We start from the raw sequence: 15,569 nt of genomic DNA, 5'->3' as shown, positions 1-15,569 counted from the left end.
CAAGATTTCGACTGTCGGGCGAAAGCCAACGGCTCTGAAGTCGATGGCGGGTGCGATCAACCAGTTTGCGCTTTACCGCTTTGCCGCAACGTAGCGTCTTACGTTACGACTCGTAGAGAGTCGCGGCTCACAGCTGATGGCTAAAACGGGAGCTTTAGTTAGTAACATATACTTTGGCTGGCTTGTTGGGCTGACTGGCTGGTTGCCTGCTTAAGAGCAATGTCGCGAAGTGACATTGACGTCGTAAACAGAGTGACAAAAACAGCGGCGTTTTCTCTTTTACTCGGAAAATTGAACGTTAATGAAAAATTTGAGTGTGAAAAAGTGACGAGACAAATTTCTTGTTGTTGTTGTGTGGAATACTCATAGTTACCTTGTCAATTTCTAAATGCGCCATATACCGCCCGAGGAATATAAATCTTTTGCAATGCGCTTTTTATCTTACCAAACAATAAGCAAGTCAGTCTGCCAGCGCACAGCATATTTAGTAGTGTTAACGGAAATATTGCACTTGCACTTGCACAGCAGCAAAAGTTGGTCATTAAGCTGACTTTCGTTTTTTATTTGCAACGAACAAAAACTAAAAGTGACTCCAGAAACTTAATCCAGTCTTCACCAACTGCATCGAGCGAACTTTTGTTATATTTAAGATTCAATAACAGCAACTCACAATTAATGTTTACTGCCGCAAGTCAAATGTCTTAAGTCTGAAAAGTTCAGACAAAAATTTCTTGTGTTTTTCATTGTTTTCCCTTAATTAAGCCAACTAAGTAGAGCAAAAGACTTTGATAAACTATTTGATATTATTTATTTATTCATTGGTTTGTGAACGAGTTTCTATGGCCGGCTTATGCATGAGAAAGTCGTCGTCTAGAATTGGCCATCTAACCGGTACATTGTTATTAATTTCAAGTGACAAACGTTGTCATTGAGCTGTGGCTAACGACCAGAAACCAAGCTGTCCGCCTTCTCCTCTCCATAATAATTCAAAAGAAACAAAATCAAATAGCAAAACGAAATGAAAGCTAGTTAATGGAACCGCAAAATCAATAGCTCTGCCCGCTCCCAATAACTGCTCAGCAACAACAATAGATGCGCAATGTTTTTCTGCCTGAATCGGGAACATCTTTTGAGGGACGACGACTCATTGAAATTGAAATTGTTCAATGTTTCACAAATATGCCGAGACGTACGACAAACGATATAAGCGTTGTGACCCACTCTTGTGAAAGTGTCTAAAATTCATTTAGCGTATATTAGCCAAAAAGCTGTCAACTGCCAACCCAAAGAAAGTACTCGTGAAAAAAAACCTCATCACTGAAACTGACATGTGTTTATCACTTTGCAAGCAAAGACTTATTACGTGATGGGATAAATTTCAATTTGATTTTATAGCCATATCACATTTGGTATGCATTAACGCTTCGGCAGTTGGCAGAGGAATCTCAGTCTGAATCTGAATCTTTCGGCCAATGTTGGTACTTTGTCAATATTTGCGAACCTTTTTTCTATTTCTTTTTTTATTAATTTCACTTTTACTCATAAATATGTTAATAATTTGCTCACGCTTCGCTTTGGCCGCAACCATCGACCTTTGCTTGGCCTGAGGCATTGTCAATTTAATTTCCATAACAAATCGCTCGCATTTTGTTCAATATTTTTTTCTCCATCGAATCGATTAACACTTAAGGGCGCCCAGCGAACAAATAATTTTAGAATGTCTTGAATGATGGCTGAGTTACGTAATTTGTCTAAGAAGAAAGTTAAATAACATTTCTTTTTTTACTTTCCATTGTTAAGACACCAAAAACTCTCTTGAGTCCCAAATATATTTAGCATGTGGTCGACAGCCCTCGTTAGTGACATCAGATGCCATGACCACGCCTGGGCCAAAATAAATAAATAAACACTTTCACATGATACAAGTGCAAAGTTGCGTTACGTCTAGAAATATGTACGACGCTAAGATACCTCAGAAACAATTGCCCCAAGTCTATAGCGAAAGTGAATAGTTAGCAACTCAAAGTTCATACTCTCAATTCGAGGAGCAGTGAGTAACTTTTCAAAATCATCTTGGAAATTTTTAATTAAATTTGTTCACGCTGTGGGAACCTCTCACATTTTTTGAGTGTGTCATCGGTCACATTTGAGAGTCACACGAGGCCTTTTAGGTTCATGCGAAGATGATGACCCTTCGCTCTGGGTGGTAAGCTGCTTTGAGTGCATTATTAAGCCATTACTCCGAATACAATTGTAACAAAAAACAATCATTTCAGCTAGTCAATACAGATGTGCCCTTTAGCAAAACATTGGCTTAGGTGTATTGTGATTGATGAGTTGCGCCCAAACCGTGTATGTGGCATCACATTTTTATGCAGGCTCAAGATAGAACATAAAACCAGTTGTCCTCCTTTTTTCTGCTAGTCTCAATGGACGGAGCTTGTCTGGTCGTAAGTATTTATATGTTCGCATAATCACAGTGGGCACACATTTGCGTCGTTTAATGGGCCATTGCTCTTAACTTTATGTTTTGCTGCACGGTTGCTCGAGTCAAGTTGAGTTGAGTTGAATTGAGTTGAGTAAGCAACATCTTTAAAGGGCGAAACAAGCTGGCTAAGGTTAAAGGTTATGTGTGCAGCAGGTGTGACTAGTGTTGCCACGAACTCGGCTGGTCAACTTGCTGCAAGTGGAATTAATATTTTCATTTCATGCTCCCATGTCATGCAATAAAATGTTATAATCCATTTGTGCGTAAACGGAAGGAAGCATCTTTGACCCAGCGTAATAAAACGATGTGTCCGCAACGAAATACCTTCAATCCCAGTAAAACCAATTTAATTCATTGTCAAACCTTTGCTTTTCGTTTTTATTATAATTTATTTAAGGTCCTACATACATACAGTATCCAAAAACACTTGGTTGAAACTTAAAACCGAATTCGTTATTGGAAAGTTAAAAGAGAATTTTACACACACATAATAAACACAGACACATTTAAGCTATGGACACGTTTAATGCTGCTTTTAAAGTCTGCACTTATATATACAAATATACCTAATTAACATGATATATTAATGCTTTCATGAATTGCAGGCAAAGTATAAAACTCAAGCAACAAATATGAACTTTGCACTGCATAAGAGATAATCTCTGACTTAAGGTTACGTAGCGTACTTTCAGTAGGAACAAAGTGGCAGATTTATAAATGTATTTATTTATTTAACATATTTCGAATGCAGTAGTAGAGTTGTGTGTTCATCAATTACCCGAAATTTAATTGAAGGGCTCATTCAATTAAATCACAGTACTTGAAAGGACTTAATGCTACTCGGTAATGCTTAAGTAGTATTTCAATACTCATACATACATAAGTAGTAACAGTTGAAGGGATGATAATGATAAGCTTAATGTAATGTATTGTGTTAAGTACATGCAATTACCACAAACATACTTAGATGTAAATATCCTTTCTAAACCTTAAATATAACTTAGCTTTGCTTTCATTCAGTCATCTTTGTAGCTTACTCGTATATATAATCCATAAATTTCTAAATTAAATGTAAATGTAAATTTTGCGTCTGTATAATTGAAGAGTTCTCATGTGAATCGTGAATCGTGTTGCTCCTTTTTGGTTCCTTAGAGCCATGTTCGAGTGGCATTGGGCCTAGGAGAGAGTAGGTTTCATTCAAGTTCGGTTCAAGTATGCAAATTGCCAATTAGTATTGTTGCAAACTGTAAATGTGCATAAATATTCAATTACTTTACACGATGACATATGAAAGTTATACAATACATCAAGATAGCCACTCACACCGACACACACACACACACACTTGTACAATGAAATACGTTTACTTATGACTGAACAAATACAAATTATACGACTTTAAATGTATCAAAAGCATGCAACTTGAAGTTGTAATAGGCTACTTTGAATACGAGCAACCCTCAAACATGCAAATCTACTGAGCTTCGAGCTCCGAGTCCAGCCACAAGACAGACTGCAAAACACTGCAATCTCCATATTTATGAAACTATAATACACATGGCTCTCAGTTTATAGTACTTGTAGATTCAAAGTGGTAGTGGTAGTAGTAGAAGTTAGTAGAAGTATTCTGATTGGCTTTACCGCGGCACCAGGGTGGTCATTTCTGTGGGCATGGGATTCTCGGTGAGTACCACAGACTCCGTGACGGCGCTGCGTGTTCCGTTTACAGTTTGTCTTGTGTTAAATTCGGTTGCCGCGATGCTGACACCGCCATCAACATCGACACAGCCTCGGTTGCCCAAGAGCTGCAGCTCACCTTTGAGCATGTTGGCTTCATTCTTGCGCCGACGACGCGATGTCGCTGCCTGCACGTTGCTGCCTGTCGTATGACCAGGGAGAGCAACATTAGTGGATTCAGTGCAACGACACAATAGTTCTTGAAATTCTTTACGGAAGTTATCATTGAGCCATCCATAGAGCAGCGGATTGGAGCACGCGGAGCTCATGCCAATCATGTGGCATATGGCATATGCCACAAGCATTCTCTGCGTTACAGCCGACGGATGTTGCATGTCCGCGTACAAATTGAAAAAATTCAGTGGCAACCACGACACACCAAATATGACGGCAATGCTAATCAGCAAACGATTTGTGCGTTTCATTCGCCTGCCACGCTCCACTTTGCGCTGCGACGAACTCTGCACGGCGACAACTGTGATGCGACTCTTCAGCTTGTTGTAGATACCAAAATAGGCTACCGATACAATCAGAATGGGCACCAAATACTGTACGCATAGCGAGAAGATCGAGTAATAGAATCGACCTTCATTCAGGGGCCAGTCTTCGATGCAGTATGATATCGTATGTGGTACACCGAACTTGTGCAGCACCGGCGGAATATCTCTGTTGATCAGCTCTTTGTAGATCAATAGTGGCGAGGCCAAGACCAGGGCAAGTATCCAAATGCCAGCCAATATTGTGACAGCCCCAACAAACTGCAGGCAATCTCTCGTGGGATAAACGATTACCTGAAGAAAAGAATGAATTTCAGATGGCAATTAATTAATCATTGAATAAATATCAAGTATCCGTGTCAATATTTTTATTAGCTAGCCAAGTGAAACAATTGAATTTCTCTTAGAACCATGGCGAGTAATTATTAATTGAGTAAATATAAAGTATACGTAGTTAATAAAGAGTGGAAGCAGCTCTATGATTTAATGTTTTAAATGGTACAATATTTTTTTGTGTCAACAAATTTAGTTTTATACAGCATAGATCCTTAAGTAAGAAATGAGTGTACTTAAATCTATTATAAGTAATGCAAAATAAGTAATTACGCTTTAATACCAACCTGATATCTGTCGAAAGCGATGGCTGTTATGGATATTGTGGACACAAAAATGCTCAATGCCTGCAGCATGGCAATCGTTTTGCACAGAATGGCACATGAACCGTAAGGCCAAAACTTTGAAAGAATTTCCATTAGAGTTAACGGCATGGTAACTAGGCACAGCAGCAAGTCTGTAAATGGTCCAAAAAATGGCAAACAGCAAGCATTAAACGTCAAAAGTCGTCTCTAATATCGCACGCACAAAGCGTACTCACCCGATATGGCCAGATTGAGGATGAAGAGATTGCGGGCAGTGCGCATTATTGGCTTGCGCACTACGGCAATGACCACCATGATGTTTCCAATGGCACCAAATACAATCAGTACGCTGTACATTGCGATTAGTAAGTGATACCATGGACTCTCAATGGCACGATTGTGTAAATACTGCTCCATGAGCAATGGATCCATATTCGGTGGCATCGCGTTACTCTCGTTGCCGGTGCTGTTGAGTAGCAGCATCGTATTGATCTTGCTGCTGTCGTGGTCGGTGTCGTTGATGTTGTGATAGTTATTGTGGTGTATGTTGTTATTGGGGAACAGTTTGGGATAGTTTACCAGATGCCTGCGCTCACCAATTAAATCAAAATTTGTTTTACTCGCAATTTCCTTAAATATTTCATCCGATGTGGCCACACTCGGCGTTGTCCAATTCATGTTGGATTTCTGTTGAGAAATAAACTGTCTGCTCATTAGACTACTCGCATTTCCGACAGTCGGCGAAAACTTTCATTTGCGTGCATATAGGCTATCCATACTTATGCGTGATGTAGTGCCCTAAATTCAGCTCAATATACGTCCTAAAACTTATGACATTACCAACCAACCAAAAAAAAAAGTGACTATAATCATGTGCCAGTGCCAGTCGGTTGACTTATACCAAGTATCTTTTTATGCCAACTTGTTTATGGTAGTAATGGAGTTCCAATTTTGACGCCATAATTCCAGATAGAGCTACTACTCGTATATGATAAACACTTTGCTGTGCTTTTACTTTCTACCAACCCAACATGTTGTTGATATGAATATCATTGAAATTTGCACAGTATACTTTTTGGTGCGTCAAAAAAACAGCCGAAGCTTTCAAGTACTTTCACTTCACATTTAAACAATTAAAATGTATTTTCCCTACACTGCAGATTAGTTTGAAACATGACAGAAAAGCTTGTTTTTAATTAAAATACTTAAACAATTCTATTTTTAAAAACGAAAACAAAATTAAAATAGAGCTTCTTTTTTGTTCTCAATATAAAATGTAAATAAACCATCTGTAGTCGACCTATTAATACTCTTGCAGCTAATTTAGCGAGGAATTTATAAAAAGTTTCAAACATAAAAGAACATCGTAGCTATGTTACACCATCATCGCATTAAGCATACTCGTAGCTACTAATATAGACTAAATTAATTTTACGAAGTCTTAATTAAAAGGTCATTGGCTTTAAATTTGTTCACTTTACGATGGTAAGCAAGCTGACAATGCTCTATGTGATGTAAATTACGCAAGGTTTTTTTCATTTGAAGGCCGTATTATTCAAACCAAGTTGCTAAGCCTACACAAGTAACTACTTTTGACAGGGGCGTTGCTATGTCCTTTAACAGCCGGAAAACACTTTGCGGTACTTTAAGAGCATATTTTTCCCTGATGAATTTAACATGATGTGCTCCATAGCTTAAAAAAGCAGCTTTTCTTTAATATTACATTGCAGTAGCCGTAGAAGAGAGAGAGTCTTCTCTAGGGAAAGATTGGGTTTTGGATACTACGAGTAACATGTACTTTTTTCCTTGACATGCAGAAGCTTTATAAATGACGACAATTGCTTAAAATAATTGCGCATTCTCTGCACAAAATGGGTGCGTACTTGTCAGTGTCAATAAATGCGATGAGATGAGACAGAGGTGGGCACAAATAACATTTATTTGAATCCCCAAAGTATGCTTCACAATCGGCTGCTGCAATTAATGTGTTGACCATAAATCAGGACTATCTTCTCTCGTGAACAGATGCCACACAGATGCTCAAGGGAAACAGATAGGATTGATAGATACTGAAAGGTATTGAAAGTTATTGTTGCTCATTTGAAGAGCAGATAACTTTAATAATGGTTTTGCTTTCAATTTGGAGCAAAACTTGCAATCGAAAGAACTTCAAAATCAATTCACAAATTTTAACCATAGTCAAGCGCAACAATAAAAGGTAAGCGTAGAACTTTTCAATGCTCTTGGGCTAGATAAAAATAAATTTGTACACAAAAGATAGATTACAATTGTGAAAGAAAGTTCGAAGGAAATTTGACCCATCGCTGCTAAAAAATTTATTTAAAAGCACATCCATTCTTTCGTTGGCCTCGACTCATTACATGGGAATCACATTCCGCAGCGACAAAAGTTTAAATTTAGTTTTCATGTTTTTCATTTTGTTGAGCGTCAGAAGCGCTTCGAGTTGTTAGATAAATTTATCACAGTTATTTTTCCAGCTCTAGCTGGGCATTTGCGAAATGACTTTTGCACAAAAGTTGACGACAAGAAAATTATGTAAAGTAGCCTCAAGTTCAGGGAACTTGTCATGAATTTGAATAATTTTCAAACTGTCAACATTCGCTTCGAATACACTCGTAGTCCGCCTCACCACGTGGGTGCATTTGCAAATTCCACCTACCACGGTTAACCATGTGATAAAGAACATAAATACCTCCCCCATTCCGCGAAATACGCACGACCAGCTTCAACCCATTTTATTTCCATCTGTCTTGGCACAGTTTTTTTTTGTAATTTATTGTAATTTATTTGAGCTCCGTTGGGCTGTCGCTAGGCGGAGCTTGTTTTTTTTACAGCGACATTTCTATTGCCAAAAGAGTTTTATTGCTCTACGCATCTTAAAGGCGACACATGAGAAATGAATCAATATTTTATTTGAAACATTAGACATTTATTTATATGCCTCGGTGGCATGAGTATTTGCTTTATTAATTGCCAGCATAAGCCGTAGCTTTATTTGCTTACTCTGCTGTCTAACATGTTTTTGCCAGATGCCCGCAGAATGAGCAGAAAATGTTGAACATTATTGTAACGAAAGATACATTCCTTTATTGAAAGTTTATTTAACTTTGCACAAATGATTGAGCATTTTACAAACATCAAGTGGCAAATGGTCAAATACGCAGACTGCAGACGTTCAATCAACTGGATGAATTCGAAAAGGTTTTTAGCAGTTTTCCTTTTGTGTAATAATTAAATTAAATGTCTGTCCAGATGCTTCCCTTTTGTCAATCTAAGTCAATTTGAGGACGAGGCTCTATAAATGTAAAATGAAGTGATTTCGACTGCCATATGGTTAAGTCTGTCAGGATTCCCTTTCAAGAAACGCATCTCACGTAAACAAACAAACGAACAAATAACACAGAAGACGAAACTTTTCTGTTTAAAAGAAAGTTGCGGTCGGAATGTAATTTCATTTCGAGTTGACATCTACTTTGTAATGGCTTCTTGGCATGACGAGACGTTTACAGTATTTATATTGCAATTAGCCTGCACATATCTTTCTCCTGATTAAATTCTTTCCTACAGTTCTGTTTATAATTCCGTATAAAGTACATCCTATTACACAAAACAAAATTTTTTAGTATGAATGAAATGAAGCTATAACCAAAAAAAAAATCAAATACTAAAAAAATCCATAATATATTTTCATTTGGTTTTTAAAAGTAAAAAACATAAAATAAAAAAAGTGAACTCATTGAACATATTCTTAAAAAGTGAACAACATTAAAAAAAAGAGCCTTTAAGATATTAATTCCCTTTCGTCAGAATTTTTTGGGAACTTACAATTTTAGAAAAGTAAATTTTTTTCATAATTTTATTGCGCACTGTGTATTTTTTTATTGTATTGTATTGTATATCGAAAATCACTCTGCTCACTATAAGCATGTTCAACTTTCAGCTTAAAATGCACCCAATGGAATTCTCTTGTTTTAATGGCTTTTAACTTTTTATCTGGCATGCAGTAAATATCCTTCTTAGTGTATTTTAAGCAAGGACAGCCATTGCATTTTACTATCAAAGTTCTACTTGACTAAACTCATATTAAATTTAATTTTAATGCACAAGCTATTAAATAAATAAATAGGAAATAATCAATTTTGCATAAAAATCACATACTCCTACATTTACACTGCAAAATCAATACGTAGCTGTTTTTTAATACGTTTCTTTTTACACAGAACGAGATTTGCATACATTCATAGATGCCTGAAATCATTGCCGGGAATATTATAGTTATAAATACTTTTTCAGATTTATTTATGTATTCAAATCTCCAACGTTGACTGCGGCCTTTGTAATTATGCCAGGAATTTCCATTTTAATTAAAATAAATACTCTGTGGTAATACTCTTACATATTTTAGTAATTTTCAGCAGCAAGCTTTGAATGGGTCAATTTAATTTACGAATCTCCACCAAAGCAGTAGTTAATAGAGGGAAATTTATGTTTGCAATTTACATTTTTATTTAGCTAGGAGCACAATTTGCCAAATTATTAATTATGTTTACCCCAAAATGGTTTTAATTAGCTTTAAAAAATCGTTTATTTTAAATAGCGTGAAAAATATAAAGTCTTTGTTTTTATTTCTATTTTTTCATCAAATTTTTGAGCAATAAACATGCGATTTTCATGAACGTTGTTTCTGGTTAAATATTGATTCATGTGAAAGGGGTGATTCTTTAATGCAACTTTATTTTTACACTTTGCCCGAACTATTATAACTGCTCGTTGCTTTCCGTTTTTATTAAATTGAATTTCCGGCCAATAAAAGCATTTTCGCATTGCCACAACACTCGGTCGCTCACACAAACACTTTGAGTACTTCCTTCCCTCGGCGAGCATTCAAAATAAATTTGGCAGTAAATTTTTACTTTGATTAAATTACAACTTCCTTTACGAATTTATTTTTTTTTTTAGTAATTGTAGTATTTTATTCTTCAATTCGACTGTTACAATCTCTCTGAATACGTCACAGCGAATTACAGCGCACTTTGATTACGATTTTCGCATTGGGTCAAAGCAAATACACAAACTGAAATCACATATGGAAAGCCGGCGCGGCGTCCGGCTCATTATGGGCAGATATCCGCGTAGCACACTGCCAGGCAGCTATGAAAATTTCACGCCTTCGATTTTTAATGGCGGCATATGCAAAAACAAACAAAGCATTTTCCACACACACATTCGGGTTTGTTACCTTTTGATTTGTGAAGTGATTCTTTTACGGCATTCTACGGTCGCCTCAACACAATTTTGTATAAATATTCGACAGCATTCTGAATAATTCTAATTAATAAATTCTCATTTGTTTTCTATATTTTGCGAGTGTTTCAATTAATTTGAGCACTTTTATAACTTTAACGGTTGTGCGCGGTATCCAAGAATTTGCGATCCCGATAACTTGACGCGTGCACAGCCGGCGACCATCTGTTGGCTTTTGGCTCACAGTCCTAAGTTTTATAGTTATGGCCCTGAGTCCGTTCCGTTTGCGAAGCACCCACCAAAGGCAGCTCGTTGCGTATACGCGCTGTGAGCCCGAAGTTTCAACTAAACATGCTGCGCAATCTGACAAGCCAAATACGAGTGCTTTTCACATTGTTTTGGGCCAACAGCTGTGCGAAGCTTTCTTATCAACATCGCTAGGGGTTGGAAACGTCTGAAAAGCTTTTGCCAGCTGCCGAGCACAGTGAAACCGAATTGCAATTCAAAATCTGACCTTAGCTTTACATTAAAGAATGATAATATGTAATTAAGATTCCGTTGCATTTATTCTGAACTTAAATATTTATTGGGGATCCAGCAATCCCCTGGCATCGAATATGGGCAACATTTTGTGCACAATATATTGAATTTCTGCTCTGTCGTATAAAGAGTTCTGAAAGCGAATGGCCTCAGGATTACTATCAAAGAAATCATTAAATCCTGAAAAATCGGAGCCCACATAAGTCATCATCGGTTGGAAGTTCATTGCAAGCAGACCTGATGGATAAAATAAACATAAGTAATTGGAATTAGAATTAATTCTCATGGTCAACTACATACCAGCAAATCTGCGACGCTCGAACTGCATTTGAAATGCATTTAAAGTCGGAAAGTTCCCCTTATACTGAAGATTCTCAAGGGCGCTCTTAAGTGCATAGTAGTAAATCTGCACTAGCTCTGATTCATGGTTGAAGACTTCCTCCTGCAGCGATGTGTTGAAGAAGTAATGTAAGTCCATTGTTGACGATGTGCGAGTGCTGAACTGAAAGTCTATTGGCAACACGCTGACTGGCTTTCCCTTAGCGTCATACTGAAACATGATGTTTGTAGTCCAACAATCGCCATGAATAAGTGTAGAGAAATCATCTTCATCAACATCGAAGCAACGTGCTGCATATTCCATGACGTTATCTGTCAACTGCACCAGTTTTTCATGATAACGTTGCTTTAGTTTCGGCTGAGACTCGACGTAACGAACAAGCGTTTTGAAGAAACCAGTAAATACTTTTGTATAGCCTTTCACACCACGCGTGTAGAAACTGCGATTGAAATTCTTTGCGAGCATTTCCGGATACAATTTGTCCAACACAAAAGCAGCAGCATGAAATTTTGCCAACATTTCTAGCGTTAACCGAGTGTGCTCGAAATCTAACTTTTTGACGCGATCTGCATTCTTGTAGTTGAGTGGCGACAGGTCTTCCAGTATAATTATACCGTGCTCTCGATCCACACTGAGTGCATCGGCATGAAGTTTTTCCGTGATGCCAGCCTCGGACAACAACTGCGACATCGTTGGCAACACAAACTCGTACATGTCCATCTCGCGTTCATAGATATTATACTCAATAAATATGGCTGCTTGAGGTGCATCATCCGGACAGGTTTCCTTCAGCAGATACGAACGCTGTTGCTGCTCTCCATTCGATAGCTTGAAATCCACGTAAATACGCGTGATGATGCCAACAAAGTTTTCGCCCTTGCCCGAAGCCGTGAGTGACCACAATTTGATGACACTTAACTCTGCATCTTTGTGGAAACTACGAAGCTTTTCCTCCATGTAGTCCTTGTTTAGCCAATCGGGCAAGGTTCTTTCGGTTTGCATTTTGATACCTAGTTTGTCACGAGATTGAGATGCGTTTGATGTACTCAGACTGTGGTTACTGTCTCACTTCTGTCTGCTGACGGCTTTTTATATAGCTTTGAACTTAGAATTACTTATCAGCAACGTCACTTTACAGTGTTTGTCACTAAACGTTACATCGTATCTCTTGAGGTGTACCCCGGTTTTTTACTACAATCTATATGGTGTGTCGTATATGCGAAGATTTCATCACAGGTGTCAGTATAGAAATCTCACATCATCATGAATAGGCGTTTCTAGAGGCACTACTTATTTGTATTAATTATGACAGCACTTTCTTTTCATTAAGCGCTTACATAACTGACCACAAGTCCATTGTAATTTATTTAGCGGGAAATAAAGGATAAATTTTGGTGGAAATTGGGGCGAATTTTATTTCAGCTGAGGAATCTATTGTCTGTAATTCAATCCCATTTGCAGCCACATGCCCCTATTCCTTCATTGCCTCGCCCTTGCTATCAGCCGTGGCAATAAATTTGACTGCTGCTCTGGATCATTAAACATGTTCGCATGGCCCAATGGGCGCTTATCGCCCATGTTTGCTGGACGCTTAGCGAGTTGCTATTCATGTGGGCCATAAATGGATGCAAACAGAAGAGAACCACTGAAGTGAGTGAGTGCGAGTGTATGTGCTCTGGCAACGTGGTTTGCGCTTCTGTTCGTGGCTGACAGTGATCCAATCAATAGCACCGCCTTCTAAAGCATATTTGCTTAACTTAATCATTTACATATGTAGCCAGATGATAGCTAGTTGTTGTTGTTTTTGCTGTTGGTTAGCTTGTTGGCCTATTAACCAGTTAGCTGGAACTTTCATATTTACGATATACATTTTATTTCGGTGGGCGCCGAGAATCACAGAGACTACTATGTATAATAAACATATTGATTTTCGTGTGCTGCTGCCGTAGATTCACTTCTTGGTGGGGCACTTTTTGCATACACCGATATATTATTTCTGTGCGGCCAGGTTAAATTGTTAGGTAAACAAAAGCGTGCTGCTGATAAGGTACAAGTAAACACACACGGCCGAGACGTCGTCACAATTCACGCACGCCTACGGGGGATGGAGCATAGACTTTTTATCCGGAAAATGTGCGTGGGCGAAAAAATATTTGATCAACTGTTGCGAACATTTAGTTTATTAAATAATTGTGTAACCTAAATTATAATAAGTTATTTAAATTAAGCAAAAAAAACAATAACGTTGACCATGACAATTTTTACTAGGACTCATCTCTGGAACCTGGCACGAATCTTTTTCTTTTCCACTCTCACTCAGTGAATCCGCTTGCTGATGGTGTCCAGATAGTTATAGCCATTGTACGCCTTACTCGTGGCCCAGTCTTTGCTATAGCCATTGGCATTCACCTCATGTGCACTGGACGGATTGTAGCTGTTGGAGAAGCTGCTGCCTAGGAACTGCGAATAGTCTGCTGGATCGGAGTCGTAGACATGCGAATGTGTCTGCACTAGGTGTGGATGTATCTTGCACATCGTCTTGTACTTCAGATAGTGAATGAGCCAACCTGTGCCGCCCACCAGTAATATATTCATGCCCAGAACTCCCAATAGCAATGTGACCACGGTCATCTTCAAGTGGGCAATCTTCATTAATATAATCAGAGGAAGAAGGATGAGCCACTTCTTCTTCTTTCGAGCGCCACGCGATTCTGCAGAGATGCCATCGACTGTTAGCAAACTTTCTCTAAAATTAATGACTTCATTAAGCTTACCAGACTCATCCAAAACCCTGGCGCCTGACTCTTTGGGCAGCACCAGTTGCACGCCATGATTGCGTCCAAAGGTCTCAACGGACCGTTTGAGGAACTTGAAAATTCGCATTAGCTCACTGTCCCCTGATAGTGGATAGAGATACAAAATTCGAGGCACGCAATTAGTGCCAAAGTACAAATTGTTAATCACATTATGCGCTATTTGTTTATGTTATAAAAATATACATAAAGTATCTAGATTTCCGACGAATTTAATTAATTATGGGTGTGGTAAATATCAGCAGTGTTTATCGCAATTAAAAGAGCAGCATAATGTGGCTCTTGGCTTCTGTCTTTGCGTAGCTTCTGCTGCTATTTGCGATGCAAACAAAAGTGGTTAATGAAACAACACAACACAACTATGTACATAAGTGACTTGTGGTCTATGTGGTAGGTGAAACCCGTCCGTTCAATTGGATTGTTCAGATTGAACAATATCGAGAAAGCCTCTCTCCAGGCATCCATCTGCATAAAATACTGCTGCTAATTGCCTTGGATAGCCACTTTCCCACTTGACCACCAGCGAACAGAGAGTTGTCAGAGTCAGAGTCAGCGTCAGTCAATCTGTCCATATCTTGGACTTACCTTCCAGGCTCTTGGCATCATTAAATACCATTATATCTTCGGCTGGTTCGCCCAGCTGCACCAATCTCAGCCAACGCGGCTTGTCCAGCTCACGCTCGTATTCATTGGGGAAGAAGCCCATGCCGTTAGTTGCCAGTTTCCAAATGAGCCTCGATGCCTTGTATTTGATGCAGGACACCAGATTGCGCGTCTCAAAGCATTCCCGCTGATTGCGCGCAATGTAGACATCACTGTGGGCAACCAAAGAGCCGCCGGCTCGTGACGATGATCGATCCGATTCCACATTCTTATTGGGGGGGGAGCAGCAGATGAAGTTGCCGTTGATGTGGGCGCATCTGTAGCGATCTGATCCTGTGCATTGCTGAAGTGAAGCAGTAGAATCAGCACCAATGCCATGTAGGCAGCGATAGTCCAACGCCAAAGTGGCATTTCTTTGCTGATTTGTATTGACGGATTGATTTGACGACTCTTTGACACTGTGAAACTGTGACAGAAGCGATTCTCGCGTTCGCTGAGCTGCCAACACCACCGCACGGTTGGCCGAGTGAAACACAAATGGAAACTAAAGGCGCCTGTGTACTCCTTTTATCACAAAGAGGCAACCGCATTACTGGCTTGGCAAGCAAAAGCAACAGCAGCGGCGAATAGCAGCGGCAACATCGGCAT

At 38.8% G+C, this 15,569-nt stretch overlaps 3 protein-coding genes across 6 annotated transcripts; all 3 read right to left on the bottom strand.

Annotated features, from left to right (window-relative positions):
• Positions 1-2,862: 2,862 nt before the first annotated feature.
• LOC132787040 (neuropeptide F receptor) lies at positions 2,863-10,946 on the bottom strand. Of its 4 annotated transcripts, none has more exons than XM_060793907.1 (5): positions 10,621-10,946; positions 5,597-6,066; positions 5,343-5,512; positions 4,130-5,016; positions 2,863-3,664 (listed from the first exon to the last, which is right to left on the bottom strand). In XM_060793907.1, the coding sequence occupies exons 2-5, from the start codon at positions 6,036-6,038 to the stop codon at positions 3,637-3,639; spliced, it is 1,527 nt and encodes a 508-aa protein (XP_060649890.1). In that variant the 5' UTR covers positions 6,039-6,066; positions 10,621-10,946; the 3' UTR covers positions 2,863-3,636. The 4 variants fall into 4 exon arrangements, with proteins under 4 accessions (XP_060649890.1, XP_060649889.1, XP_060649888.1 ...); XM_060793906.1 differs by having other exon boundaries at positions 5,597-6,062; XM_060793905.1 differs by lacking the exon at positions 10,621-10,946 and having other exon boundaries at positions 2,863-3,732; positions 5,597-6,113.
• Positions 10,947-11,161: 215 nt separating this feature from the next.
• On the bottom strand, positions 11,162-12,562 carry LOC132787023 (uncharacterized). Its single transcript, XM_060793861.1, has 2 exons — positions 11,466-12,562; positions 11,162-11,402 (listed from the first exon to the last, which is right to left on the bottom strand). The coding sequence occupies exons 1-2, from the start codon at positions 12,505-12,507 to the stop codon at positions 11,209-11,211; spliced, it is 1,236 nt and encodes a 411-aa protein (XP_060649844.1). The 5' UTR covers positions 12,508-12,562; the 3' UTR covers positions 11,162-11,208.
• Positions 12,563-13,667: 1,105 nt separating this feature from the next.
• On the bottom strand, positions 13,668-15,569 carry LOC132784207 (uncharacterized). Its single transcript, XM_060789649.1, has 4 exons — positions 15,537-15,569; positions 14,904-15,465; positions 14,280-14,402; positions 13,668-14,216 (listed from the first exon to the last, which is right to left on the bottom strand). The coding sequence occupies exons 1-4, from the start codon at positions 15,567-15,569 to the stop codon at positions 13,822-13,824; spliced, it is 1,113 nt and encodes a 370-aa protein (XP_060645632.1). The 3' UTR covers positions 13,668-13,821.

Source organism: Drosophila nasuta, chromosome 2R (assembly GCF_023558535.2).
Source record: "Drosophila nasuta strain 15112-1781.00 chromosome 2R, ASM2355853v1, whole genome shotgun sequence".
NCBI lineage: Eukaryota > Metazoa > Arthropoda > Insecta > Diptera > Drosophilidae > Drosophila > Drosophila nasuta.
The sequence above is the reverse complement of the archived record's forward strand: the minus strand, read 5'-3'. Positions and strand labels throughout refer to the sequence as shown.

Excerpts from the sequence above, each read along its gene's own strand:
- LOC132787040 (XM_060793904.1), bottom strand. The coding sequence starts at position 6,074 with ATGAGCAGACAGTTTATTTCTCAACAGAAATCCAACATGAATTGGACA. Across the intron at positions 5,513-5,596 it reads CCTCAATCTGGCCATATCGG|ACTTGCTGCTGTGCCTAGTT; the intron begins GTGAGTACGCTT and ends GACCATTTACAG. Across the intron at positions 3,665-4,129 it reads ATGACCACCCTGGTGCCGCG|GCCCAATGCCACTCGAACAT; the intron begins GTAAAGCCAATC and ends ACTCTCTCCTAG.
- LOC132787023 (XM_060793861.1), bottom strand. The coding sequence starts at position 12,507 with ATGCAAACCGAAAGAACCTTGCCCGATTGGCTAAACAAGGACTACATG. Across the intron at positions 11,403-11,465 it reads CGAGCGTCGCAGATTTGCTG|GTCTGCTTGCAATGAACTTC; the intron begins GTATGTAGTTGA and ends TTTATCCATCAG.
- LOC132784207 (XM_060789649.1), bottom strand. The coding sequence starts at position 15,569 with ATGCCGATGTTGCCGCTGCTATTCGCCGCTGCT. Across the intron at positions 15,466-15,536 it reads CGCTGCTATTCGCCGCTGCT|TTTCCATTTGTGTTTCACTC; the intron begins GTTGCTTTTGCT and ends AGGCGCCTTTAG. Across the intron at positions 14,403-14,903 it reads TGATGCCAAGAGCCTGGAAG|GGGACAGTGAGCTAATGCGA; the intron begins GTAAGTCCAAGA and ends ATCCACTATCAG.